The 15753-nt window shown below is 30.6% G+C and overlaps 3 protein-coding genes across 10 annotated transcripts; 1 reads left to right on the top strand and 2 right to left on the bottom strand.

Annotated features, from left to right (window-relative positions):
- Nucleotides 1-525: 525 nt before the first annotated feature.
- Nucleotides 526-1863, bottom strand: RpL31 (ribosomal protein L31). Of its 2 annotated transcripts, none has more exons than XM_012365171.2 (3): nt 1758-1863; nt 1134-1361; nt 526-713 (listed from the first exon to the last, which is right to left on the bottom strand). In XM_012365171.2, the coding sequence occupies exons 2-3, from the start codon at nt 1352-1354 to the stop codon at nt 563-565; spliced, it is 372 nt and encodes a 123-aa protein (XP_012220594.1). In that variant the 5' UTR covers nt 1355-1361; nt 1758-1863; the 3' UTR covers nt 526-562. The 2 variants fall into 2 exon arrangements, with proteins under 2 accessions (XP_012220594.1, XP_012220595.1); XM_012365172.2 differs by lacking the exon at nt 1758-1863 and adding an exon at nt 1559-1670.
- An 80-nt stretch (nt 1864-1943) lies between these two features.
- On the top strand, nt 1944-13182 carry tho2 (THO complex subunit 2-like protein). Of its 7 annotated transcripts, XR_001100610.2 has the most exons (30): nt 1944-2083; nt 2278-2553; nt 2685-2728; nt 3264-3355; nt 3454-3567; nt 3782-3897; nt 3992-4122; nt 4277-4665; nt 5057-5235; nt 5420-6012; nt 6094-6328; nt 6415-6532; nt 6620-6782; nt 7022-7203; nt 7468-7752; nt 7880-7992; nt 8123-8318; nt 8492-8620; nt 8756-8884; nt 9022-9279; nt 9702-9853; nt 10869-11004; nt 11252-11357; nt 11430-11470; nt 11544-11657; nt 11961-12021; nt 12128-12189; nt 12264-12339; nt 12440-12504; nt 13055-13182. XR_001100610.2 is itself a non-coding variant. In XM_012365623.2 (29 exons), the coding sequence occupies exons 2-29, from the start codon at nt 2489-2491 to the stop codon at nt 13083-13085; spliced, it is 4287 nt and encodes a 1428-aa protein (XP_012221046.1). In that variant the 5' UTR covers nt 1944-2083; nt 2278-2488; the 3' UTR covers nt 13086-13182. The 7 variants fall into 7 exon arrangements, 6 of the variants coding, with proteins under 6 accessions (XP_012221046.1, XP_012221044.1, XP_012221043.1 ...); XM_012365623.2 differs by lacking the exon at nt 12264-12339 and having other exon boundaries at nt 4277-4656; nt 11547-11657; XM_012365621.2 differs by lacking the exon at nt 12264-12339 and having other exon boundaries at nt 4277-4656.
- LOC105671439 (epidermal growth factor receptor substrate 15 homolog) lies at nt 12009-15651 on the bottom strand. The gene is made up of 4 exons (XM_012365624.2): nt 15441-15651; nt 14542-15196; nt 14261-14391; nt 12009-14158 (listed from the first exon to the last, which is right to left on the bottom strand). Exons 1-4 carry the CDS (start codon nt 15473-15475, stop codon nt 13693-13695), a joined length of 1287 nt encoding a protein of 428 aa, XP_012221047.1. The 5' UTR covers nt 15476-15651; the 3' UTR covers nt 12009-13692.
- Nucleotides 15652-15753: the final 102 nt, after the last annotated feature.

The raw sequence follows: 15753 nt of genomic DNA, 5'->3' as shown, positions 1-15753 counted from the left end.
TAGTTTTTGGTCGAATAATGTTTTCTAATGCTAAAATTGAGCGTCGAGCGTCAACGTGAAAAGACACCTTAAGGTAGATAAGTTTAAAATATTTTATAAACTCTAAATATATATGTAAATTTTATAGATAAAAATTTATATAAAACTGTCTTTAATATTTCATCAATTTTAATAATAAGAAATTGAAAAATTAACTTAAAAATTGTAATAATTCAGACATTACATGCAAAAAACTATACATCTGCTCCAATTTGTTTTATATACATTTCTGAAAAAAATATTAAAATAATATATAAGATTGTTACTCATCTACTTTCACGTATTTAAAAAAATCAATATTTTTTTTATCACATTGTAAGCAAAAAAATTGTATTGTTAGGATTAAAAGATCCCATTATTTTAATATAAAATTTTGCAGAAGTTACGAACAAAATATATGTGTGAAATTGTATTACATATTAAAATACATTTCCTCTCAAAATGTAGTAAGCATTGAGTAGTGAAATAAATATTTTATACATCATATTACTTATTTCCTCATTATTTATTAAATTGAAACACATTAATCTTGGCTGGCATCTACATTTTCAGTTTGAAGTCCCTTAAATGATGCAACAGGTATGTATGTGACAAGGGTATAAAGTTTGTTCGCAGAATCCTCGTCATCATTCCTCCTCCTGCTTAATCTTACACGAACTCTAAAGGGAACATTTCTGAAAAAAATATGAAAATAATATATAAAATTGTTACTTGTTTACTTTGTAAATTTAAAAAAAAAATTAATATTTTTTTCTTAATAATATTGCAAGCAAATAAAAAATTATATTATGTTTGATTAAAGAATCCTGTATATTTCATATAAAATAAGATACTCATAAATTAAATATATTTCACTATATTTCATATAAAACAAAAGAATAAATAGACTCCCAAGTAATTATAAATGTATTATAAAATATTTATAACCGTATTATGAGATGTTTTGACTAATTATAACTATCTTCAAAAAATAAAAAGATAACTATATGTAAAAACTACAAACTAAAAATAAATCAAATTAAAAAATAACAGTTGCACAGTTTATGCGATTGAGATAATATAAAAACTTAGTTTTTAGATCTTATTAAGATTACCTAATACCCTTGGACCACAGTTGCTTGTTTAGACGTGTGTCTATCCTAACATCAGGAGTTCCCATTTGCTTCTCTGCAAATTTCCTGATCTCTTTAATGGCTCGTGGAGCACGTTTTTTAAATCCAACGCCATGAAGCCGCTTGTGAAGATTCACAGTGTATTCACGAGTCACCACCTCGTTAATAGCACTCTTTCCTTTCTTTTCAGAGGACTTAGCCATTTTTCACCTAAAATTTTACAAATTATGTTAGAAATATGGACATGATTATATATACATAACCTCCCTAACAATATCTTGTAGAAAAAAATTTATGACAAGATTGAACTCTTCAACTAAACAGAATAACAAAAATGACAGTTGTCTCGCAATATAATGAACTATTTCTAATATAATGAACACGTTCTAATTTATCGAATGTATTACTTAGATAGTATAGCAACATCTAGCTGTAATGTGTAACAAATGCAACCATCACGTCTTCTATGTAACAACGCAAAAAGTGAAACGTTTATTTCGACATTAATTTAGAAGATATACCAAGTAAGATTTTATGATATCTAAATGTTTGTAAATAATATAGTACATGATGTTGAAGGATTATAAATAACGAAAAATCACCAACCTCTCCAACGTGCAAGAGCACAAAAATAAAGGATCACTCTCCTTCACGTCGTTCCTAAAATCATCCAATTATGTTCCTTATGTGCCGTTTATAATTTGCATTTATAGGTTTGTTCGTTTTAAGTATACTTTTGGTATTCTTTAGAGTCCCTAGCTTCTAGGGTCTCTAGTACTTTTGCACTAAAAGAACCTTTTGATTGTGTATCATGTAATAAAAATTAAAACGTAGTAAAACGTGTGTAAAATGTAGTGTAAAACCTATATCAAAAAATTACAAAAGTGACCAAATTTATCAGAGTATCTATGATATTATTGATCAACAATTTAGTAAGTTTGCTAATTTTTGTCATTTTCATTACTTTATGCGACTACAATCGTTATTCAGAAAATTCAACAGTTGAATACTCTACTTTTGGAGGATGGAAACCGATTGGTAGATTTAGGAGTATATACCAATCATAAGCGATCGTTAGTCGAGGCTTGTTGTACAACTGTTGTTTTTCCAAATGTAATTTTTATAGGACTGTGTGACGTCGATCGAGCTCTCGAGATCGTGTCGTGCGATCGTTCGCGATAGCTTCGAGCAACTTCGAGGACGCGCTCGTTGCTTGCTTTACAGTGGCGAATCGAAGAGTGTAATACGTATTTGTTAACCTGCCTGCGATGTCAAGTTGATTTTTAATTCGGATTCTCGCTTGAAACCTCTTTTTAAAACGTACCGGAGCGCTAAATATGGCTAGCAAAGTATGGCATACAGAATTATGGAAGTCATGGGATAAACATGGAAGAAATGATTTGTAAGTGGTGTTAACGCGTCGTTTGGTCGACGCGATCGACACGGTGCATTGCTGCGAAAACACTTCTACTATCTACTCCTGTTTACTCGCTCTTCTGAAGACTTAATTTGTCAATTCACGACTGTTTGCAGCCTCAAGCTAATCAAGCACAAATTTAGGGAAGGCAACACACCAGGTAATAAAGCTGCAAATATATTTTTTTGCGTTTAAATTGCTCTACTGACCTATACTATTGTTCTTGGGAAGCAGATACAGTCCCTTTTGTACCCTTGTTAGTGCATGCATATATTACATTCTTATCATATATGAATGTTCGATACACTGAAATTTTATTCTCTCGGTTTTGTAGTAATATTATGATTGTCAGTTTCTTACTTTACTGTTTACATATAATATAGTGGCATTATCGTATAAGATAATTGAAATCATCTACGAAAATCTTGTACGAGATGTGATATTATAACGATGAATTTTCCTATTTGTTTTTGTTTGTAGCCTTACAAACAAAAAAAAGGAATTAATTAGGATTAATAAAATTTATGTAGCGCTTACTTTAAATCTGTATCTCTCAATTTTTTGTTTATTTTTTCACATACACATGTACAAATTGTTTCGTGTTTGAATTATATTTGCTTCTACTTGATATTTCGTTTCTATCTTGATGTTTCTATCTTGATGTATAATGAAAAATTTTCATCTTTTTTTTATAGAATGGACACGTGGATTATACGAATTAATATCAAATGGAATCCAGGGGAACATAAAGAAGGACAGTATAGTTCAGACATTAGGTGAACTTATGGTATGATAAGTTTTTCTTTTTATTATCTTAAACTGTACAAAACCAATTCAAAGTTAAGTATAAATGTCATAATATTGACATATAAAATTTATTTGTAGAATTTTGATGGTGCAATACCATCTGTAATAGTAGATATATTTACATTAATTGATGCAGAAGCACATAATGAAGAGAGGAACAACTTTTACTATATTGTAAAAGAATCTGAGAAGGTATACATATTTATTTGTATATATACCTATATTATATCTTATTTTAAGAATATTTAAATATTCAAACAGAAATATTAAAATAAAGAAAAAAGATATTTATTTATTATAAAAGATATTTATACAGCATGGTTTGTGAAATAGAATTATTCAGTTACTTAAATAAAATCAAATTTCAACACATTACATTAATTTCTATTTTTTTTGTGTCTCACAGTTTTTGACCGATAGAATATTGAAAGAACGTTTAGAAATTGAAACCTTGCAAGATGTAGGGACATTGAAAAATAAAAATTTTCAAACCAAATTTATAAAAGTGAAGACAAAGCTATAGTGAGTATTTTCTCATCTTTAGGAGGTTTTATATTTATAAAATCTACGTTTATTTATGATACATAAGTTTCTTAAAATCTACTCATTTTTACAGTTATAAACAAAGGAAATTTAACTTATTTCGTGAAGAGAGCGAAGGTTATTCCAAGCTTATTGTAGAGTTAAATCAAGAACGTTCAGATAACGAGGTTGCTTCAACATTGGAAATCGTTAAATCCCTTATCGGTGAATATGAATATCTTTGTTTTTTTTCTACAAATTACATAAAAATAATGCATTATTGAAGATTTGTCCAACTTACAAAATTTATGCAATTATAATAAAAATTAAAATAAACTTAGTGGAAAAAACCAAGTACCAGACATTATTATTCTTGCAGGTTATTTCAATCTTGATCCTAATAGAGTACTCGATATCTTGCTAGAAACCTTTGAGAATCGGTCGCAAGACGATGCTCTATTTATTCCCTTGATACGTTCGTATATGAGCGACCGACAAGTACTCTGTGAAGTGTTGGGATTTAAATACTGTTCCACCATTAACACTACACCGTTTTCTCTGCAAAAAGTTACCGCGCTCATGCTGCAGCACGGTGTGATCCAACTGGATGATATATTGTCTTGGCTAGTACCAGATGATAAAATTATCATATCAGATCATGAACAGGCGATGAAACAAGCCAAGGAGTATGTGCGGAAATTAAGCGTAATCTCAACTAAGGATAAAGAGGATGTTGCGGAAGAGAAGGACAATGCACAAGTAATAAATGTAACAATTTATTGAACCATAATTTAATAATCATAAATTAATTTCTCTATTTTACAATCAAATTTACGAAATCAAGAAGTAAAGTATTAAAAAAGGTTGTCAATTTGAGATTAAAATGTGGAATTCAATGTTGATACAAACTACTTGATCCTTTTTTATGATAATTTTTAAATTTATGTAATCTAATTTTTTAACTTTGTCGAAATGTTGTGCTCGCATATTTATATTATCATTAAATAACTTAACGACTAACAACTTACTATAACGAACGATTAGTTGAATTAAAATATCTAGCCTAACCAATGTTTTGTAAAAATAATGTAAGCATGATTTTTTTCCTTAGTATTTAATTAATAATTTTATTCATTAAATATCTTTTATTTTTATAAAGGAGAAATATGCGAGCAATCAAAAGTTTGGATTATGTGAAGCCCTTCTAGAAATTGGAGCTTGGAAAGTGGCACAAGACTTGTTTAGTCGTTTGCCAGACTATTGCCTTACGGATCAGCGACCCATAGCTCTAGCATTGTGCAAAATGATCCAGGCTCTTATCGAACCCGTATACAGAAAGTAAGCATTAGAGTAATATCTCGTTACATATTGCGTTTATTTTAAGAAAATAAATCACAATATCACATGTATGCGAACAAAAATTTGTTACAAATTATCGTGCTTGTTATGGAAATTGTTTTTTTATTCTAATCTTTTACCTCCCGATAAATTGTCTCAATTTTTCAAAATTTTTTTGTTACAGGCACTGCATTGTTTCCCCGAAATTACCGGGTCGTAAAGTGCCTCCCTTGAAGAGCTCCCTCGCACCACCTTTGATACACAATCTGGTGGATATTCACGACCACTTGTTGCCAATGCTGATAGTGCTTGGGCCTAATCTGCATCATGATCCTATTTTAATGTACAAAATAATGAGGCTGTGCTATGCTGCCATTAAGCATTGCGAGCTTGATGCGAGTAAGCAACCACTGAACAAGGACTGCACTCTGTATTACGATGTTTTGACAATTCTTGACGTTGCGCTACTACCCTCGCTTTCTTTCATGGATTGTAATTGTTGCGTCGCCGAGGAACTGTGGAATATTCTTAAATATTATCCCTATCAAAATCGTTACTCGTTGTACGCTCGCTGGAAGAACGATACGCCATTGCAGCATGCCGCGCTACTGCGAAAACGCGCAGACGCCCAAAAAAAGATCAAGTCGATTATGAAGCGTGTAAGCAAGGAAACAATTAAACCGGTCGGCCGGTCGATAGGCAAACTTACGCATTCGTCGCCGGGTGTGTTGTTCGATTATGTCCTCGTACAAATCCAACTGTATGACAACCTTATAGGTACGTGCACAAGTGTATGCTTTCCACCGTTGCCATCAACTTGATGAAAACATGTTTATAATCCTATTCGATATATTACAGGACCTGTGGTGGATTCTTTAAAATACTTGACAAATATTTCATACGATGTATTAGGATACTGTCTCGTTGAGGCATTAGCGGGTGCTGACAGAGATAGATTTAAACACGATGGCACCAGTATATCCTTATGGCTGCAATCTCTGGCTTCCTTTTGCGGAGCGATATTCAAGAAATATAACATCGAATTGACAGGATTGTTACAATACGTAGCGAATCAACTTAAAGCTCAAAAGAGGTATGTTCTCATGTGCATAAATACTACGACAGTTTGTTTAACCGTTAAATCAATTTATCACTATTTAACACTATTTAATCTTCCAGCCTAGATTTATTGATATTAAAAGAGATAGTACAAAAAATGGCTGGTATAGAGGCAGCTGAAGAGATGACATCTGATCAGCTAGACGCAATGGCGGGTGGGGATCTGTTGAAAAATGAGGTAAATTGTGACTTTACGTAATACCATACGTCTTAATGCATGTAGTGTTAATGCAGATTAATTGACGTGTAAATTGTTCCTCTCAAGGCCGGTTACTTCAGTCAAGTTCGCAACACCAAGAAGTCTTCACAACGTTTGAAGGAAGCCCTTGCTGAGCATGATCTTGCGGTTGCTCTGTGCTTGTTAATGGCGCAGCAGAAACATTGCGTCGTTTACAGAGAAACGGATAAATCTCACTTAAAACTCGTCGGTAAATGTTACTGAACTCTCTATACATACTGGAACTCTACACAACATATATAATTATCATTAAAAAAATGAAGGCACGCCGTGGATTTAATGTTAAGCTTATATGAGACGGCGCGTTCCATTGTGTAAAAAGTTCACTGATAAATATATTAGTATTGTATAAGTGCATAAAATAAAAATAAAGATTCTATGCCACATAGATGTGACATTTCTTAACAAGCGGACTTGTTTTTGTGACAGGCAAGTTGTATGATCAGTGCCAAGATACGCTAGTGCAATTCGGGACGTTCCTGGGCTCTACTATGACGGTGGACGAGTATGTAGAACGGCTGCCCTCGATCCATTCTATGCTCCAGGACAATCATATACATGCGGATGTCGCATTTTTTCTGGCGAGGCCGATGTTTGCACACGCCATTAATGTAAGCAAACAAGTATTTATGTGCATAAGCTTTTTTTTTCATAATGTTGATAATCTATACTAAGGGTCTCCAATTCTTTTGCCAAGAGAACTTCACAACACTTTAACCGTTCAGAATCGGCATTAAATGCAAGTGCTTGAGCATTTGCAAGAGTTTACTGCGCTTAGACGTGTGCATTATGTACAATTTGTGGCATTGCCATTGGTCAATTTGATACAGACTGTTTTTTTAATTGTCTTATACAGATTTAATTTTCTCTTTAAGATAAAATATGACGCTCTTCGCAAAGCTGATTCAAATTATAAGAAAATGTCGACGGCTATGAAACAATTAAAATATGCGGAAGCCGCGCAAGCCGTCATGGCACCCGTTGCTCAATCTGTCAGGCCGTTACATCCTCTAAAAGTGTGGGAGGACATATCACCGCAATTCTTAGTCACATTTTGGTCCTTATCGATGTATGATTTGTATGTGCCGGTGGAAAGCTATCAAAGAGAGGTCAATAAATTGAAGCAACTTGCCGCACAAACTGTCGATTCCAAAGATATGGTACGTGATATTGCACAGTATTGTTACACTTATTTTCAGCATCAAGGCATAAAAGATTCGTTTTCAACATGAAATTGTTTTTTTCTTTTTTCTTTTATTCAATAACGCTGATAATGCTGGTTTTTAGAATATAAGTAAAGGGAAAAAAGAACAAGAAAGATATACCACTCTTATCGAGAAGCTGCAGGATGAAAAGAAGAAACAAGAGGAACATGTCGAAAAAGTTTTTGCATATCTGAGGTAAAGTATTGTAAATTTTTTTTACAATATACAATTGTAATAATTCTATAATCATTGTCACATAATCTCGTCGTTCTTTTGTATTTCTCTAAATAGTCTTAACTGTATAACTCGTATTTACGGCTTGCAGACAAGAGAAAGATACATGGTTTTTATCACGAAGCGCCAAATCTGCCAAAAATGAGACGATAACGCAATTTCTACAGTTGTGTCTATTCCCGCGGTGTACATTCACAACTGTGGATGCCATGTATTGTGCAAAATTTGTACATACCATCCATTCCCTGAAGACTGCAAATTTTTCAACTCTGCTTTGCTATGATCGTGTAAGACGCTTTTTCATCGCTTGTTAACTTTTTATAATAATACCGAGATGGATTATTCAAGCAAATTAATATATTTACCGATTACAAAATTTCTTTTACTTGTAATATCTTGTGTAAGAACAATTTATAGTCTGCGTTTTACCATTTTGATGATGAGTTTGTTTTTTTTCCAGCTTTTCTGTGATATTACATATTCAGTCACCTCGTGCACAGAAAACGAAGCTAATCGGTATGGTAGGTTTTTATGCGCCATGTTGGAGACTGTAATGCGGTGGCATTCTGAAAAAGCCATATTTGATAAGGTAATAGCTACAAATTAGCAAATCTTGCTTGAATTTTTAGATTAAAAAACATAGTCTCGCGTATGTTAATTCTGTTAAATGTGTATCTGTTGATCTAAATATGTATTGACAAATGTGTTTTGTCACATAATGCAGGAATGCAGCAATTATCCAGGATTTGTAACTAAATTTCGCGTGAGCAATCAATTCTCTGAGGCAAATGATATGGTTGGGTTTGAAAATTATAGACACGTATGTCACAAGTGGCATTACAAGATTACAAAGGTACTTGCATAATTTTGAACATATCTATAACATATATTACATATTCACTATATGTTGTCACATTTATCTTGAATATGAAGACGTTATTTCGACACTGGCAATAAACATTTCTAATTTAAATAATCTTTGTTCAACAGGCTATTGTAGTGTGTCTAGATTCTAAGGATTACGTGCAAATAAGAAATTCTTTAATAATACTGATCAAAATATTACCACATTTTCCCGTCTTGGCAAAACTCTCGCAAATCCTTGAAAGAAAGGTAGAAAAAGTGAGGGAAGAAGAGCGTGGCCAGCGTCAAGACTTACATGTCTTGGCTACATCGTACAGTGGGCAATTGAAAGCTAAAACTCCCAGTATGATACGTGAATCAGATTTCCATCATGTGGGTGATAAGGTTGTATTTTCTGTCTGAATATTCTTTATTGAATTTAATATTTACTAAAATACTGAATCTTTTAACAATTTGTAATTTGCGACGAAATTAACTTTTCTCTCTCTCTTTTTTTTTGTCTCTTATATCGCATTCATAGGAGAAATAACAAAGACGAAATCGCGTCATTTTGCATGCTATATATATGATTAAATCAGCTTTAATTGTATAATCGATATAAGTAACTGTTCGAGGTTGTCTTCAAAAAGTTTAAAAGTTTTTTTTTATTATTTTAAGAAGAACGTAATATATTTTTTAATCTCTTTGTTTTCTGTATAATTATATTTATATAATTCTGAATAATATATTCTGAATTATTAATAATTATATTCTGAAAAAATTACAAACATGTTTGAGTGTTTTATTAATTATATTCATCTGTGCAGGCTGGAAAGACGCAAGACACTACGAATAGTGATACAAACGAGAAAGTTAGCAATGGAGTAACGGCGAAAGAAGTTAATAATGGGGACACTCGGTCGGAAAAGGAAAATAAGGAGCAACGAGAAAAACGAAGTTCATCGAATCAAACGCATCAGTAAGTAATATAATGTCAGGTCAGCCTTTTGGATGAAAGGAGGGAACTATATTCTTGCATTAATGAGCTGTACAACATATTGAGGGTATACATATAACTTGTGTGTTTTAACATTTCTGACATACACTTGGAATTATATTTTAGGTTCTTCTAAAATGAAGGAAACCTTAAATTCAACTTTACATCCTATTCTAGATAGCAGACATTTAAACTTTTAATATCTTTTTTCTTTTCAAGTTTTTTTATATTGCATTTTTTTAAAGTTTTTTAAACCATTTATTTGTATTCTCATTTGTTTTCAACACTTGCAATATATTGCATAATTTTTTGCTTATTTTGATGTCCTAACATTGTCATTTATTTCATTGTACACGCAATATAGTCTTGCAATACTTTAATTGTTTATTATTGATTATGTAATAAACAATTTCGTATTTTTACGCAACGTGAAAAAAATCGTGATACGGGTGGAATTCGATTACAACTTCGATAAACGAATAATTAATTTAATGTCACCAAACTATCTAAAATCCGAAATTGCTTATTGCACAACCCCCAATGCTTTGCTTTACAATATTTTCTTATACAAACAATCATTGTTATCGCAGAAATATTTTGTTCAAGTGTACGCAAAAATATGCCGAAAATTTCTCAACTCTTATTATAAATTGATGAAATCAAATATTGAAAATATTAAAAGATTATTTTTATGTATTATGATTATTAATAACATTTTAATTATTGTTCCATTTTACACTGCATAAAAATAAATTATATTTCTTATGAAACGTGCTATTATTTCAATTATGCATCTTACTGTACATGAATCAAATGTTTCAATGTTATGCTGAGTATCTGCTCACTATTGATGATATTTTATCTTAGTTCAGAGGAAAGGAAGAAGAAAGAGATCAATTATAAATTGTCGTACATGATGAACATTTTATAATATTTAGACCGAATATCTTCTAAGATTTAATCATTAACTGTTTAACAATATCAATTTTTTGAATAGTGAAAATTCTGAAAAATTCCGAAAGAAAGAAGATAATAAGGACGTTTCGGAAGCAAAAGAGAAATACATCAAGAAAGAAGAAGTAAAAGAGGAGATAATTGAAAGATCAGATAAAAAGGATCGCAAATACTATAAGGTAATTATTATATTATGTAATGTTAAGTTAAAATTATTTTTTTATAGAATAAGTCATCATGGAATTGCAAGAGACTAATTTTTTTAAACTAAAAATTATTAAATCTTAAATTTTGATATTTCTGTGACCAATATTCAAAATTTTTTGTTTATTATTATTAATTATATTATTTATCTCATAATTGAGATACAAAATTAAACGTTTTTTAGTTATATGATCAGTTTTACATATAATTGTAAATTTTTAGGAAGAGCACTATTACAGCGGTGGTATTGATAATTTAGATCGAGATCTTTCTAGTGTGTCAAATAGCAGCGCTGGTTCAGGGCCTACGCAAGAAGGGCCTGAGAGAGGTTTGTATAATAATAAAACATTAAATATAACAATAACATAATTCAATAATTGTAATATAAATTAATATTTAGTTGCAGATGCAAAAAGGAGAAAATTAGAGAGTGTTCCGAAGGTAACCATATAATTAATATTGTACAATTTTAATCTTTTGCTGTTTTTCTTTGCATAAATATTTGTGTATTTAGCAGGAAGGAAGACGTGTCGACGTTATTCTCGATAAAAAAGAACGTTCCAGCAAAGGAAAAGTACGCGACGAACAGAAAGAATTACGCAGAGAAAAGAAACAGGGTCGGAAAAGGGTAATTATAATTCTATAATTTAATTATTATATACATATTATGATCATTGTGTTTTTGTATTAATAATAATAGTATAAAGTAATCCAGTAATTGTTGTGTAACCGGAAAGGAGATCATTTTTTATCAGGAAATACTTAAAAACAAAATAAATTTCTTTAAAAGATACATAAAACATTCTGGGTTTTTTTTTTAATTTATTTTATAAAGAATTTTTTTATAAAGAATTACTTTCTTTCCGGTTGTATCACAATTATTGGATTATTGTATACTATTTTCAAATAACTTATTAATTAATTAAAGCAGGATCGGACGGAAGAATCCATGGCAACCACTGAACAAAAACGGAGGAAAGATGATGAAAAAGGTTTGTATTTATTTTCATTTCTTATTGGGAAAAATAATATAAATAACTTTATATATGAGAAACATTTGAAACATTATATACATTGAGGCATAAATATATTTATCAGTCAAAGGTACTCATCAAAACGGTGACATTCCTGAACATAGAGAGAAGCATCACTACAGTAAGGTTAGTAATATTATACATGTATAATGCGTACACGCATGCACAATTAGTATTTTTTATAATATAATACACCATAGTTGATAAAGATGTCTACTTCGAGTACGTTAAAAGGACGAAATGGACGATAATAGTGGAAACAAGAAAATATAGACGGTACTGCAAGTACTCTCCTCCCATCCAACCACCTTCTTTCCTACTCAATGTCAGTTGCAAGAAGTCATGGCATTAGAAGATTCATTCAATATATTTTCAGGAAAAATCCCCATATGCAAAGGATCGTCCTCATGAACGCGAAGGACGTGAAAGCCGTGATAAACAATATCCTTTTTCATATGTTTAATATTAAAAAGTTATTAATGTAAAAATATTTTTCTCAATTTGGTTTCTAATAGCTAATTTTGTGATAACATCTTCATTGATAAAATATACATTGCAGCTAATAAATTACGTAGCTTATATATTATATATATATATATATATAGAGTACACACATCAGGCAGTTATTGAATTAAATAATAATCTTTTTTATGCCTTACTTTTAGCTAGATCTTTTAATGTGTTTCATTAATACAATTTTTTAATAAATTAAATTACGTTTATTAATTGAATTTTCGTTGATTGCAATATATAGCAATAATTTAATAGTTAATTATATTATTTTAAAAAATTTATAAGTTATTTCAATTATCAAATTTATAATTTGTATATTTCAAACTTTACAATATATTTTATCTTTTTTATAATTATAATTTTCTTTTTTTAAAAAAAATTCTTAACTGTGTATGTATACGCTTAATAATTGTATGACTTGTCTATTTTATCCGCGATGAAGTACAAATGCTTAGTATGATCCTTAATTCAAGTGTACCAGAAGGAGTTCAGACCCGAAACGAAGATGATGTACAACAGAAAGGAGCTTGACTTAACATTTTCTATGCTCTATGTTTGATGTTGCATGTAATAAACGTAGAATTTGAAATAAAGAAAAAAATTGTGGATAATTTGTATATAATAAACCCTCGATTTTACAGATTTCGATGATATATTTGGCTTTGGAAAATTCGAAAATCTGAAAACTTGAAGAATATTTAAAATTTGAACGGCTAGTCAATTTCATAAGATAATTAATAGGCGATGTATATTGATTTGCAGTCCAATACATGACCAATTGGCGTATTTTAACTGTAATACAGTAACATGATAATTAATTATATTAAACTTCGATAAATCTGGATTTTTCGGACACTACTTCTATTAATCCGTCAAATCGAGGATCTACTGTATTATGATGTTTTAACAACCACTTTTATAAAATAAATTATCAAAATGTTTAATATTTTTTCACTATATGTATATATTTATATATGATTCAATTTAGTCTTTTTCCTTTTTTAGAAGTGAAGAAGGTATAACCTTCACGCTGACTGCATTTACGAAGTTAATTATGCGTAATAAATAAATTAATTTTACAATTGATACTTTAGAATATTTTCTTTTAATTTTATACTATGAAGAGGTACTAACGAAATTGCAAAAATACTGATCGGCCTTAGAGCTTTCTTCTTCTAGACGCTTTAATCGCATCTTAGCATCCTGCAGAATATCTTCTGTCGAACTGCTCTCGCTGACGATTGCGTTTGCACTGGTAACGCGAACCATAGAATTTGATTGCAATAAACGTATTTTTTCTAATTGACGCAATAACTGCGCGCTACGTTGCGTGATTTGCTCTATCATTGACCGTTGCTCTCGTACAAGATTTGTCAATTCCAACTTTTCTTGCTGCAGAGTTCTGCATTCGTCTATTATTGTTCGATTTTCCAAATCGGTTTGCACGTGAATATTTCTAATGTTCTGGACGCTTTGTTTCGACACATCTTGCGACATCTCTTTTTGCATCTTGATGAATTCTTGTTGCAATTTTTTCAAATCGTTCTCAACCGTCTTGTAACTATCTTGTTCTCTCTGCAATCTTTAAAAATTTATTTAATAAAAGTTATATGATAATTAGTTTGGAAGTTATGAACAATAAGTAGTTACAAAGTTATGAGCTTTTAAAATAATACTATCGCACCTATCAATTTCTTGTGTTAAGAAATTTTGCTTCATAGACAGCTCCATTTCTTTCTGTAAAATATATTGTGTGCTACTGCTTTCCTTCTCGTTTAGCTGCTTTTCTTTCAGCATCAAAGATTGCATTAAATTCTAAATGTAAAAGACATGTTTTTTACAAACAAAATTTATATATAAAAAGATTAATTTTTAATATGCAAGATTCATTGTCAAAAAATAATATAATAAACATAGAACATTTTTTGTGAAGTCAAATACTTAAATATATATAGTTAAAAATACCTGAACTTTTTCCACTTTTGCATTCAAAGAGTTAAGCTGATGTTTTATAATGGATGCTTGCTGCTTCAATCTGTTTTCCTTCGCTTTCAATTCCTCATCATACAATTGTTTCTGTTGCATAATTTTCTTCCTCATTACTTGCATTTTTGTAGCATTTATGAAATTTGCTTCCATAGCTAAGTTAGTCTGTGTTTCCTTATCCAGCAAGAAACTTTTAACTGAAGATTGTGAATTGAAAACTAGCGAAGCTATAGAACTTAGAATGGCTAATAACAATGATGTTTCACTGTTCATATAACTTGATATAATATGCTTGCCATCAGGTTTATTTGGATCAATACCCAGTGTTTCCAGGGTATGCACTATGTAATCGCTTTGCAATTTATTCTTGCCACCTATGTCGTTGCCATCAGAGTGCTGTGACACATTGTTGCAAAAATTGACTAAAAGCGGAACTTCGCTAGCAAATATCGACAAAGTGAAAGAATAATTATGACTAAACAGATACTCAGCTATTAACATATCATAAACATACTGTTTCGCTGATCTCACTTCTTTATTTTTACATAGCCCTAGATCTTTATGCTTTAAAGCGTTAACTAAGTTCTGACGCAGTTGTGTTCTGATGTTAGATATAATCCCACATTTTTCAAACCTCAAAAAAACAACGAAAATACAATGTTAACAAAAATGTCATAAATATAAACATAAAATTATTTATATCACAAATTAAACACATAAATTGCAATTTATGAATTGTAATTGCAAATTATATTATAGGAAATCTTTTCGAGTTTAAATAGCTTTTAACATATTAAAAATTTGAATTAGTTAAGTTTAAAATTTTCTATTATATCACAAAATTAAATATAATGTTCTGTGTATATTTATATATTTACCATGCATACATAATAGAGTAATAATCATTATCCATGATTTTCTTCAATATGCAGGGTGTATAAACTCTTATATTTTTTTGGGATCACTTCAGGGGATATAAACTTATGCAAAAGCGAAAGACAATTTCAAACAGTTTATGTTGTTCTTACACTGCCTGGGTATATACAGTAATGTATTGTGTACATGAGCAAAGTCAGGAAATTGCTTAGTATTGCCATCTAGAGAGTAAAAATAGCGCCCCTGTCGGAGTAGAACTAAAACGGAATCGAACCTTTCTTACCCCTTTAGTCCAAATATAAAAATAAATTTATA

This window comes from Linepithema humile, chromosome 6, assembly GCF_040581485.1.
Source record: "Linepithema humile isolate Giens D197 chromosome 6, Lhum_UNIL_v1.0, whole genome shotgun sequence".
NCBI lineage: Eukaryota > Metazoa > Arthropoda > Insecta > Hymenoptera > Formicidae > Linepithema > Linepithema humile.
This window is presented reverse-complemented; position numbering and strand designations above follow the sequence as displayed.

What these genes read in the sequence shown, in the direction of transcription:
- RpL31 (XM_012365171.2), bottom strand. Translation starts at nt 1,354, where the DNA reads ATGGCTAAGTCCTCTGAAAAGAAAGGAAAGAGTGCTATTAACGAGGTG. An exon ending in CTGTGGTCCAAGGGTATTAG is followed by an intron (nt 714 to 1,133) that starts GTAATCTTAATA and finishes TATTTTTTTCAG; the next exon opens with AAATGTTCCCTTTAGAGTTC.
- tho2 (XM_012365619.2), top strand. Translation starts at nt 2,489, where the DNA reads ATGGCTAGCAAAGTATGGCATACAGAATTATGGAAGTCATGGGATAAA. An exon ending in AGACATTAGGTGAACTTATG is followed by an intron (nt 3,356 to 3,453) that starts GTATGATAAGTT and finishes ATTTATTTGTAG; the next exon opens with AATTTTGATGGTGCAATACC. An exon ending in AAAGTGAAGACAAAGCTATA is followed by an intron (nt 3,898 to 3,991) that starts GTGAGTATTTTC and finishes TCATTTTTACAG; the next exon opens with TTATAAACAAAGGAAATTTA.
- LOC105671439 (XM_012365624.2), bottom strand. Translation starts at nt 15,475, where the DNA reads ATGGATAATGATTATTACTCTATTATGTATGCATG. An exon ending in CAAAAGTGGAAAAAGTTCAG is followed by an intron (nt 14,392 to 14,541) that starts GTATTTTTAACT and finishes TTTTACATTTAG; the next exon opens with AATTTAATGCAATCTTTGAT. An exon ending in TTAACACAAGAAATTGATAG is followed by an intron (nt 14,159 to 14,260) that starts GTGCGATAGTAT and finishes AAATTTTTAAAG; the next exon opens with ATTGCAGAGAGAACAAGATA.